This window comes from Rhinolophus sinicus, chromosome 16 (assembly GCF_057876585.1).
Source record: "Rhinolophus sinicus isolate RSI-liver-muscle chromosome 16, RSI-T2T, whole genome shotgun sequence".
Classification (NCBI taxonomy): domain Eukaryota; kingdom Metazoa; phylum Chordata; class Mammalia; order Chiroptera; family Rhinolophidae; genus Rhinolophus; species Rhinolophus sinicus.
The window spans coordinates 29,297,046-29,309,978 of NC_142516.1; the positions used below are offsets into that span (position 1 = coordinate 29,297,046).

The 12,933-nt window shown below is 48.0% G+C and overlaps 1 protein-coding gene across 3 annotated transcripts in view; it reads left to right on the forward strand.

Annotated features, from left to right (window-relative positions):
* Positions 1 to 12,933, forward strand: part of CORO2A (coronin 2A) — a 48,950-nt gene that overhangs the window by 22,727 nt on the left and 13,290 nt on the right. For all 3 annotated transcript variants that reach the window (XM_019729206.3, XM_019729207.3, XM_019729205.3), the window contains exon 2: positions 2,515 to 2,715. In XM_019729206.3, the coding sequence (XP_019584765.3) occupies positions 2,515 to 2,715 (201 nt within the window). The remainder of the gene's footprint in view (positions 1 to 2,514; positions 2,716 to 12,933) is intronic.

Here is a 12,933-nt window from a genome sequence, read left to right on the forward strand (position 1 = left end):
AGGCAGGGGTGGGGGACCTGAAGCCGCACCTGCTAATGTCCCCCTACTTTCCCAGCCCAGGCCCAAGCCAGCCCCTCTGCTGCCACCTAATTGCCAAAGCCTTAGGGAGGTCTTTGTTCTAAGAGAACCCCCAGCTACCATTTCTGACAGGACCCAGTGCAAAGAAAAGCTGTGCTGCTCCTTAGCAGGTTGTGGCTTTTCTCTGACATTGACTAAATCCTTTCCTGATTGTTTCCCTTATTGAGTTGACCACTAGGAAGCCACCTCCTCTGTGTTTAGAACCTGGTGGCACACATGTGGTAGCTTAACTACCCGCACATTTCAGGCGATCTTGTTTTTTCCCTGTATTTGTCCTCTCTCCCCATTTTATTGCCATGGCTTTTCCATTTCTTCCCTCTTGTGTTCTCTCTATTTCTGTGAGTCTTCTTACGTCCTTTCTGGGATCAGATGGGCATTAATTAGCCAGTCCCAGCATTCTGTGCTGCTTCCTGTAGCTCTGGCAATTGTAGTCAAGGTTTTGGTCAAAGCTCCCAAAAAGAGTGGAAATGTCTGAGTTTCACAGGACAGACCTGCCCCCACAAGGCCAATGGGCTCCCTCTAAGGGCTTGGCTCATGGGTCAGGCTGTTGAGCACCGTGGCTTCCTGAGGTCAACAGCCTAATCTTGTGCATTTGGACTGAGCACAGAAAAGAGCCTCAGGCCGTCACCCAGGCTGGGCAAGCACCTTCTTTGTCTGGCCCGTGTGGGTGTCCAGCTAAACGTGCCTTCCCCTGGGAAGTTCCTACGGCCTGTGGTGGGCGCTGTGCTGGGCACTCCTGTAGCAGAGCCCCAGGCTTTTTTGGGGGGAGGACCCTGCAAGCTGGTAGAGAAGATGAGACCTGATATCAAACTCCGAATTAGGGCAGACATTGTCAGGGACCTCAGGACAGGAAGGAGAGACAGCTGGTGCTTGGGAGCTGGGGAAGGGGAGGGCTTGCAATTGTGGAAATGCGTACAGGCAACAGGGGGCTAGGAAGGGAAACCAAGCGAGGAAAAGGCCAGGGCAAAGGCCCCAGAAGACTGGGAATGCAGGAGCAGACACAAGGGAAGCTGGGTGGTGTTCTTTATCTGGAAGGTACCCTTAGAAGAACAGCAAGAAAAAGTGAATCTTGGAATATGGGGTGGGACCCAATCAGAGGGCCTTGAATGCCAGGCTGAATTTGGCCTTGAACCTGTAGGGCAGCGATGAATGGGGGCAACAAAGGGTAATAGAAGGTGGCGGCTGGGGTGGTGAGGACAACCAGGCTTGGTGTCCAGAGGATCCCTCTGGCCGACATGAGGGGCATGGATGGGAGGGCCCAGTGGGACCAGCGAGACTCAGGGCAGGGGCTTTGGCCTGGGCAGCAGTGAGGTTGAGAGGAGGCCACATGGTATCATGGATTTGGCCACCGATGAGGCCTAGACACTGTTATAGGCCATTCATCACCTGGTCCTGCTCTCTCCTCCAGCTTGTATTCTCTTCACTCACATTGCCCAATTTATATGTTTATATGTATGTATATATATATTTTTTAACATCTCTTTGTTAATCTTGCTAAATTACATGTAGTCGCTCAAACATTCCATGTTTCTATCTTAGGGATTTGGTCAGAGTGTTCCATCTGCCTGGGATACCTTCCTCCAAGTTCTCCCTTGTCCTGCCAACATGGCCAACTCCTAGTCATCCTTCAAATCACAACTCACTTGTCACTTCCTCTGGGAAGCCCTCCTTGACTGCCATGTGCAAACCTCCATTATTACCTATAGTACTCTGGGTCCCAGGGGCCCAGAATCTCCTAGTGGCCCGACTCACAGGACTCTTCACTCCTGTAAGGCTGATCTCAGGCTTACTCTCTCCAAAAACTCAGTGCCTGGTACAAGGCCTAGTCACACGGTGGTGCTCAGTAAATATTGAGTGAATAAATATAAGGCTAGGGCAGCTCAGGATGCCTGGATGGGAATAGTGGTCATAGTTATTACTGTTGCTCAAGGGATCTAAATGTATCATCTAATTTAATCCTCATGACAAGTCTATGAGAAGGATACTTCCATTTTCCCCATTTTACAGATGAGAAAATGGAGGCTTCAGAGGTTAAGTCACTTGCCTGTCCAACTGGCAAGAGGCAAAGCTGGACGTGGAGAACAGGCAGGTTGGCTCCAGAGGACACAGCATTACTCACTTGGCTGGACTGGGAGGGGGCAGGGTGGCTGAGCTGTCTAGTAGGATGGTGGATTGGGAATGTGGTGAGGTCTCTCTATGGTTTTTGTGTTCACACTTGAAGGGATGAAAAGCAAACAGGTCGGCAATAATCATATCATCTCACCACACCTCACCAGGTCCATAGAAGGCGCCACAATGATAGCCTGTTGGTTGCCCCTCCTAACACATCACTGCCCTGCTCATGCCCTCTTCTATATCCTCAAGGTGAGATCCCCATGTGTGCCTCTGTCGGGGAGGTGAGTCTCACACCCCTTTTGTCCCATCTGTCTCCTGCAGATGTCATGGCACCCCCAGTATCGGAGCTCCAAGTTCCGCCACGTCTTTGGCAAACCAGCCAGCAAGGAGCACTGCTACGACTCAGTACCCATCACCCAGAGCGTCCACGACAATCACTTCTGTGCTGTGAACCCCCACTTCATTGCAGTCGTGACTGAGTGCGCTGGTGGGGGGGCCTTCCTTGTCATCCCCCTGCACCAGGTAAGGATTCCTGGTGAGCCCCGGGCCCAAACAGCTCTCTGGACAAAGCTCAGGATAGAGGGAAAGTAGAAAGAGCCTGGGTTTCTGGTACCTTCCCTGGGTTAAAGTCCTAGACCTTCAGACCTTAGTCCAGCTGTGTGACCTTGAGTAAGTCGTTTCACCTCTGTGAGCCTTGATTTCTTCATTGGGAAAAATATACCTCTCCTGGGATTTCAGCAGTTGCCTCGCTATCTCTGGGACCTTCCTTCCATCTCAGTGCAAAATAATACACTCCTGAGTAAAATATAATAATATTACTCAGAGTAAATATAATAATATAATAATATTTACTCTGAACCCATTGCTAGGCTCAGAAGACATTGGGGAAATTTCCAAAGCCTCCTCCCTTCCCCCAAAAAGGAAACAAACCTTAAGCCAAAATCAAAGTAGAAGAGGAAAGCAGTAAGTGAACAGGAAGAACAAGCTTGTCCTGTGGGCAGATGTTGACAGTGTAAATTGAACCGCATGCATTTGCTGATACTTAACAGTTTCAACCCCTAAAATGGCAGTTTTATATAGATTAACCTAATAGCGGATCTTTTCAGGAACCTGACTCTCTGCCTTAAGGTAGACCCTCCGAAGGGTCTAGAGAGATCCTGGGTTTGTAATGCCTCCGGTTCGCAGCAGAAGCAGAGACAAAGTCTCTCCAGAGGAAAGCATTCCCAATGTGACAGGAGCCCTACAGATTAAGGTCAGGGGAATTCATAATCTGAGATCACCAGCATGTAAACCACCATGAGTAAGACACAACAGACTTAGACCCCTCCCTGCCCCACCAAGGACTTTAAAAGTTAAAATCATAAATACAAATTGGAATCTCATATACCAGGTTTTCTGATCCCGTTGGAATTGAGTTAGAAATCAATAACGAAACATACGTTTTAAATTCCTATTTATTTGGAACTTTAAAGACATGTTTCTGAATAACTTCCAGGTCAAAGAAGAGATAAAAATGGAAATTGAAAACTACTTAAAACTGAGTGATAATGAAATACATCACAAAACTTACGGGATGCAGGGAAAGCGGTGCTTCAAGGGAAAGGTGTAGCACTAATGCTTATATTAGGAAGGAAGAAAGGCTGAATATTAACGACTAAACATTCAACCTGAGAAGTTAGAAAAAACAGCAGAGTAAACCAAAGGAAGTTTGAGAAAAGAGCTAATAAAAAGCAGAAATCAGTGAAGGAGAATACAGACAAACATTAAAGAGGGTCAAAGGAGCCAAAAGTTGGTTCCTAGAAGAGACTGATAGACAAACCTCTGGACAGGTGGTCAAGAATAAAAGAGAGAAGATGCAAATAACATTGGGAACAAAAAAACACAAAAAAAACACACCAATATAATACCAGAGCTTCAAAATGTGACACTAATATGAGCAGTTTTATGACAATATATTTGAAAATGTTAACAATATGGTCACATCCCTATAAAAATATATAACTTGTCAGTACGGATTCAAATAGAAAGTCTGAATGTCCTGTAACTATTTTTTAAATTGTGTAATAAAAATCTCTTAAAGAAAACAGCAGAAGGAAAAGGTAAGCCAGGGTGAGAAAGGATATTTGCACAATAAACATGACAAAGAGCTCGCTTCCTGAATGTATAAAATGGACTAGGACAAAACAAAACAAAACATTAACCCTGAACTCAAAGCGAGAAAATCCAAATGGTTACCAAACATTTGAAAAAGTTCTCAACCTCATGAGTAAGCCACAGTGAGATAGATGCCACTACAACCACCAGATTGGCAGAAGGGTAAACTAACAATAGTAAGTGATGGCGAGGCTGTGTGGCAATGTAAACTCTCCAGTGGCAGGAAACTGGCGCACATGTTTTGGAACAAAGGGTGACAGCTTCTATTAAAGAGGGAGATACACATACCCTATGACCCAGAGATTCCACTCCTAGGTATATACCATGCAGAAACGGGTGCTTGTGTGCACAGAACACAAACATGAGAATGTGCAGAGGAACGTTGTTTGTATTATCACAAAATGGCAAAAACCAAAATGTCCAAGAATTGAATCAATTATAGTATATCCATAGTGTGGAATATACACAATCATGAAAAGGAGCAAAGTATAGACACCACAGCATGGATGAATCTTATAGAAAAGATTGAGGGAAAGAAACCAGATAAATTCCATATTGTCTCATTCTATTTACCTAAAGTTAAAAACAGACTAAACTGTAGTTTAAGGGATGCATAAGTAAGTAGATAGGAGGATCAGAGAAGAACCTTTCTGGGGAGGCAACTTTTGAGCAGAGAGCCCCTTGAAGCTCTAGAGGCCGAGTGTTTGGGCCAAATGAATAGCAAGTGCAAAGGTCCTGAGGTGGGAACCGGTTTGGTGTGTTTGGCAAACAAGCTGGTGCGTCGTCACAGGGCCAAGAGCAGTGGGAGGTGATCAGAGAGGGGAACAGCGCTGGGGCTGTGAGGACCCTGTAGGCCAGAGCAGGAGTCTTGCTCTTTTCTGAGTCTAGTGGGAAAGCCACTAGAGGCTTGCAACTCTGGTTCTGTGCAGCCTTGCAGCCTGGTCTTGGGTAAAATGTACAATTCCCTTTGGGCTTTTTGAAATAATATCATAAATTGCTTGAGGACACATGTAAATGGCTTCGGTCACAGACTCCTAGGACTCCAGGCACAACAGGAGCTAGAAGCCATTAGTCAGAGCTCATACCTGAGTGTCACAATGCAGATTCTGATTCAGTCGGTCTGAAGTGGGGCCGGAGAGTCTGCATTTCAACAAATTGCAGAGTTGCCAGGTAAAATATCAGATGCCTAGTTAAAATTTGAATCTCAGATACACAACAAATAACTTTTTTTTTTTTTTTTGCTTATTATTTTTCTTTTTAATTAAACTTTTTTGTTTGGAGATTATTGTAGATTGACATGCAAATGTAAGAAATAACACAGAGATTCTGTGTACCCTTTACCCCGTTGCCCTCAATAGTAGCATCTTATGAGACCAGAGCACAATATCTAAAACCAGGATCTTGACCTTGGTACAGTCAAGACACAGAACGTTGGCAGCATCACAAAGGTCTCTGGTGCCCTTTTAGAGCCACGCCCACTTCCCCCACATGCACTGTCATCTTAACCCTTGGCAACCACTAATCTGTTCTCCATTTCTATACTTGTGCCATTTGAAGAATGTCACATGAATGGAACCATATACTATGTAACCTTTTGGGCTTGACTTTTTTCACTCAGCGTAAAAGATCCATCTGTGTTGCTCCATGTATCAGTAGCTCATTCTTTTTTATTGCTGAGTAGTATTCCATGGTAGGAATGCACCACCGTTGGTTTAACCCTTCACCTGTTGAAGGCCGTTTTGATTGTTTCCAGTTTGAGACTGTTATGAATAAACCTACTATAAACATTTGCATGCAGGTTGAACATAAGTAAGTCTCCATTTCTGTGGGATAAATGCCCAGAAGTGCCATCACTGGGTTGTAAAACATGTTTAGTTTTATAAGAAACTACCAAGCTATTTTCACAAAGAATTTCTTAGTGTAAGTAAAATAGTGCATGAGACATACTAATACTGAAAATGAAATTTGTTGTTTCTCTGAAATTCAGATATGCCTGGGCATCCGATATTTTTTTTGCTGGTTCTGGCATCCCTACTCCCAGGTGGTGCTGATGCTGCTGGTTTGCAAGCTGCATTTCTGGAACTAGACTCTAATCTAGTTCTTTTGTATAATTATGAAAAAAATTTCAAACACGAAAGTAAATAAAAACTATATAATGAACTCTTCTATACCCAGGTTCTAGAATTTTCAAGACTTGGCCACTCTTGCTTCATCCATCCCCCCACTCCCTGCCCCGCCCTGAACTGTTTTAAAGCAAATCCTGGACGTTTTGTCATTTTACCCCATAAACTTTATTCTAAAATATATGCAATTCTAAAAAAATTATAACATTTTCTGAAATAATCACACTGCCGAGATCACAGCATCAACAATAGCTCCTGTGTCACCTGATTCCCACTTCATGGGAAAACATCCCTGATTGCCTCCTAAATGCCTCATCGTGTTTGGTTTGCTTGCATCAGGGTCCAGACAGGCCACACATTGCATTTGGTTGACATTTTCTTAAGTAACCACTTCTAGAGTGATGGAACAGGAACGAGAGGCCCAGAGAGGGAACGGACACACGTGCTGGTCCCATCACGTAGCACTTACCCTGGGCACACAGGCCTTTGGTGTCGTAACCAGGGACAGTGCTTAAGCTGATGCCTTCATTAGCCTATTTCGTAGGGAGTATTGCCCCGTGGCACAGATGAGGTTGCTGAGGCTCAGGGAGATGGCTTCCCAGAGGACCTTGAGCAGTGAAGGTGACGACCTGAACGTGGCCCAGCCCAGGGTGTGGCCTGGGGCCTCGCTTTCATTTAACTGGCCTGCAGCTCTTGGGGTGTGGCTCAGTGTACGTCTGCTCCTTGTCTGGAGGTTATGTCCCATCCAGATACAGAGATGTGCGAAGGAAGGAAGGGACAGCTAGTTAATTATTTAATGGAAATACGTACAGGAGCGTTGGGGTTGGAAGGTGCCTGGCCTCACCGCAATGTCCCGGAAGTTACTCTCAGAAGGGCCAGGCTGCCCCAGGTGGTGTCAGGTATCCCAGAGGGAGTGACTGTGCAGTCAGGGCCCTTCCTTTTGCAGGCTGTAACCCAGGGTGAGCCCGTCGGAGGGTGGCACCTGCAGCCTTGGCAATGGAGGACTGTGCTCAGGGAATAAGTCACAGCAGGAAGTTCTGGGGACAGGCCTGCCCTGAGCCTGGGGACATGCCAGGTTGGGTTCCTGACCCTGGCGCCCAGCCTGCAGCAGATCCACTCCTTGAAAGGTAGCAGGGTGGACTTTGCTGTGAGGTGTGGAGGGTGGGGAGGAATGAAGGCAAGGGTCGGTAGAGCCCTGGGGTGGGTCCTGGAACATTCCTGGGAGTGGGCCAGGCCAGAGTGGGGCCGTGGGCCTGAGGGGCCCAATGGACACCATGGCCTTCGGGGGCCTGGGAGAAGGGGGAAGGGGACATGTCACTGTTGTGCTCTTACAGGCCAGACGGACCTTTCTCAAGCCCATGTCTGACCACGTCACTTCCCTGCTCAGATGCCTCCCAGAACTCCCCAGTGTCCGCACAGGAATTCCTGGCTTCCTCTTCAAAGCCCTCCATTGCCTGTCCCAGCTGACATTTTGAATCTCAGAGCCTCCATAGCACATACCTGCTCCCTCCACACTCAGATTCCCCTTCTAGAAATGCAGGGTGTGGGCTACTTTGGTTTCTGTTTTTTGTTTTATTTCATTTTAAGTCTCTTTCAGTTTTAGGGGTCTGTTCAGCCTGTAAAAGAACTTACTCAAGGAATGGGTCCTCTGCCTTCACATTTCCCAGGAGCTGGCCTGGGATGGGGTTTGGGGGGAAAGGTGTCTGTGGGGTCCCAGAGGATAGAGCTAGAACTAGAATCAAGAAGTGGGGGGAGTGGGAAGGGCCACAGGGAGGCCACACTGGGCTCAAAGTGAGAAGCATTTTCTCACAGTAAATACGGTCTGAAAGTAGAATAAACTACTTGGGAAAGAAGTGAGCTCCCCGTCTCTGGAGGTGACCAAGTGAGGTTACCAGATAACCTCTGTGGTTCACCACTTCCAGCCCTGCTTATAGGATTCTCCATAAATTGTCCTCATGTCTGTCTGTGTACTCATAAGGAGAGGGATGATGAATGATGCTTTGCCCTAAATCCTTATGGGAACATGATTTGCTTTTTAGCAGCAGGTGTGTTCCCAGGATTAGGGGACACGCCTATCATCTTTCCCTCTACTGAACTCTCTCTTCTGGGCAGCCCTCGGGCCCCAAGTCTCACTTCCTGTAATCAGGACATGAGCCATCTGTCCACACGTCCATCTCTCCGTAGGGTCCAGCCATAAGCCCTGTGCATGGTTACTGTCTTCATGCCCACAGCCTCCCCACTCTTGTTTGGCCTCCTATCCCATCCCATTTCTCAGTCTGCCTTCCCTGAGGTCTGTTTGAGGATCCTTCCCACTTAAAACCTACCTATGGCCCTGCCATTCTGACATGAAACGCCTGGCCTCCACCTTAGCCTGGTTAAAGTCTCTCTCTTTAAGGCCCAATTCAAAGGTCTCCTCCTCCTCCAAGAAGCCTTCGCTGATTAATCCCCTGGCCCTTTCCCCTGCTTCTCTCTCCAAGACCTGAGTACACTACATCATGCCTCCTCCAGGCAGATCCTAGAGGGCAGGAACTCTGAGTTACTCATCTTCTGCCACCATGTGCATGCCGTGTGACGCCTGGCACATAGTGGGTTCCCAATGAAAGGCCTGTGTGATGCTGATGACAACTGCGGCATGAGGATAGCCAGAGGCAGACCAGGCAGTGAGAGGAAACATTCCCAGTCCTCGTGACTCAGCGATGGACTGGCCCCGTGGCCCTTGGGACATGATTGTCAACCCCTCTGACCCCCAGATTCCACGTTATAAATGGGGATTCTTGTACTACTTCCTGGGGTGGTTGGGGGATAAATAATATGAGCAGAGCCCCTAGCACAGGGCCTGGCACATAAATGACTCCCTACGTTATGGTTCGTAACATTTACAAACCTGTTCCTCGTAGAGCGAGAATGTGCTTGAGTTCATCAGCTGGAAGGCAATCGAGGCATCAGTTTAGTCAGTGAGGGCAGCCCTGGAGCGAGTGCCCATCAGTTGGGTAGAAAGTGATGGGAGTCCCTCTGCAGAACAGTTTGGACTCACACTAAGTTCATCTCTGGGCCCCTGAAACAGTCTGAGCAACAATAAGACTGGATCATTGTAGTTAGCTCTGATGAACTTACACTGGCGAATTTACTGAGAGCTTACCATGTACCAGGCACTGTCTTAGCACTGTATGTGTATTAACTCATTTAATACTCATACCCATCCCGCGAGGTCCCAGTGCTGTTGCTGTTTTGTAGATGAGAAAACAGAGGCATAGAGATCTGAGGTCACTTGCCCAAGGTTGCACACACAGTATGAGTGCTATAAGCAGGGATTCAAACTCGGGAAACCAGAGTCAGGCTGCCCTCCTAACCTCTTACACATGCAAACTACCTCTGCCTGCCCCTACCACCGCTGCCTCTCATGTTCACTCGGGCCTTTTGGGAGGGTCACTTGAGACCATGACTATGACACTATGTGGCAATGACTGCCCCTGTGAGCCGTGGGGGTCATGGCAATGGTCTCACAGCTCTGCCATCCCGGCACCTGAGCTCTGCCCCTGGAGCGTTCCCCCACCCGCCTGGCTCTGTCCTCCAGCCTCCTACAGCCCTGCCCACTCCATCTTGCCCCAGGGCAGCCCAACGGAGATTCGGGGGTGATGTGTCTCCAAGCTGAGCAGCCGGCTCCTGCACCCAAGCCAGGGTCCTCTGAAGTCTGAGGCGAGCAGCTGTATCTCCCCTGCTTTAGAGCTTGTGTCTCCCATAAATCAGAGATGCCTGTTCCTAGCCTAATGGACAGAATGGTGGAAGTGGCCTCGAATATAAATGTCCCTGCCCTGACAGAGCTTTTAGCAGCTCAGTCAATAGCCCATCAGACTGGCTAATGTCTGTTAATGTGGGTCCTCAGCACAAAACCTTCTGAGGCCCAGAGCAGCCAGCCGGCCTCGGGGGAGGACCAGCATCCTTTGTTCTCTGAGTAGGAAGAGAAGCTGTCCAGGGCTGAGGCCTCTGCTCTTAGTGGCCTGGGAGGAGCGCTGGCCGAAGCTCAGGTCAGTCCGGAGCTGCCCACCTGAGCCCTGCGTGGCCCTGAAGCACCTCCTGCGTCTGCAGCGGGGCTGACCTGGGAAGTGTGGGTCTGAATGGGGCTCCTGGGCTTGTGCCTCCTGTCAGCCAAGACCAGCCTGACAATCAGCTCTTCCAAGGAATCCTCGGCAGAAATTGGGGCATGGACCTGGGCCAGAGTGTAGAGATAAAGGCCCTGAGAGCAATTGGGTGTGCCATAGCAAAAGACCAGCGCTGCTCATGCTCTTTGACCAGGAAATGATCCAAGAGAAGGGAAGGGCTGTTTGCAGGAAGAGGGGGTAGGACACTGACTCAGGCAGCCAGAGCCCTGGGCTCCAGTCCAGCTCTGCCTCACGTTCCCTGTGACCCTGGGCAAGTCTGGGGTCAGTGAGAGAGTGCCGTAATCCACTAGTGATGCCTGCCACCCTTGCAGGATAAGAGAGCTTTGTTGTGTTTTTACCATTTCTGGTCTGAGAGCCCGTCAGGTTCTACAGTTTTATACGAAATTTTTGGCGAATCCTGGAAGGACCCATCTTTTCAGAAAATCTGTAGTTTTGTCTTAAATACCTTTATTTATTGTAAAATTTACACCATGTTTTTTTTTTAATTGGGGAAGGGGAAAAGGACTTTACTGGGGAACAGTGTGTACTTCCAGACCTTTTTTCCAAGTCAAGTTGTTGTCCTTTCAATCTTAGTTGTGGAGGGCGCAGCTCAGCTCCAGGTCCAGTTGACGTTGTTAGTTGCTGTTGTTAGTTGCAGGGGGCAGAGCCCACCATCCCTTGCGGAAGTTGAGGAATCAAACCGGCAACCTTGTGGTTGAGAGCCCACTGGCCCATGTGGGAATCGAACCGGCAGGGCAGCCTTCGGCGTTAGGAGCATGGAGCTCCAACCGCCTGAGCCACCAGGCCGGCCCAAATTTACACAGTTTTAATAGAAAGTTTGGAAAATTAAAAAAAAGAAACAGAGATAATAAAAACCACCCATTTATCCCACCCTCTAGAGATAATCATGAATAACATTTTGGTGCATTTCCTTACTTTCTCAGTTTTGATATACACATGTACATGTGCACGCACACATGTACACATACACACATACATGTAATAATAGCTGCTCTTCTTAGAGCACTTGCTGTAGGCTATCACTATTCGGATTTTTGTGCACGATATCTCCTTTTACCCACATAACAGTCCTGCAAGGAAGAGATTATTATTCACATTTTATAGATGAGGGAAAACAAGCTTGCACCCTTTGAGCAGACGCAAACAGATTTTAGTTCTTGTAAGTGCACCTGATGACAGCATGCAGAAGGCCGGGAGACTGGGCGAGGGGGCCATGGCTGGACAACGGTCCCAGGCAGACCTGAACCACGGCCTGTAGGTGCATTGTTCTCCTTCCAGAGCCCTGGCTTTAGGTGCTGCCCCTGTTGCAGGGGGCAGGGAGTGTGCACCCCTTTTCTCTGTCCAGGGACCCATTTTTTTCAGCCATCAAGAAGGCAGAAAAGCAATGGAACTTTTGCCCACCTCCTCACATGTCACTGTCAAATGACACCGGTCCAAATACTTTCTTTTCACTTCCTCTTTGAATATATATGTGAGGGTGTCATTTTTTCCTGAACTCTTTCAGGGTAAGTTATATACATCTTTGCCCTTTACCCTAAATACTCGAGAGTCTCCTAAAAATACGAACATTCTCTAACATGACCACAGTACATTATCAACTTCAGTAAGTTTAACATTGCAACAATACTTTACCATTCACTTTCTAACGTGTCAAATAATGGCCTTTAGAGAGTTCCCCCTCCAGTAAGGGGTCCAGTCTAGGGTGAGCTGTCTAATACCCCTTCTTGGGCAGAATATTTCTGAAGAAGAGCGCAGGGCCACCACCTCGATTTGCAGAGCTACAAAGATGCATGCATAAAGCTCCCAAGAGCCAGGGGCTTGGTTGTCTGTCCCCTAGTTTGCGCAAGGTGACGGGGAAGACCTGTGTCTATTCTCATAGCAGCTGCCTGCTTCACAGCCTTGTTAAACAAGGTCAGAGATCACCCTCTGCAGCTTTGCTCAGGCTCAGTGGGCACAGTCTCAAGACATCCCACAAAAGTGCAGTGGTCTCTGCAGAGTTGGGGAGATACGGGAAGGAGGCGCTGGGTGTTCCCAGAGTTCACTCTGTTCTTGAAAATTCCTTCTTAAAAATCTTCAGAGTGTTGATTGTTTGAGGTCAAGTACTACATCTTGTGCTCACCCAGCACCTTGAATAGTACCTGTCCCCTAGGTTTCTCATAGAGATTCGCTGAATGAAAGGATGTTGGCCAGTTTTCCTCCCAGTCGTCTCTCACTTAGATATAAAAGTGGTCAGGGCAGCATTCTGTTGGGTGGGCTGCTGAACCTGAGGCCGGATGGTGGATGTGTGCCATGCCTGTGTGGGC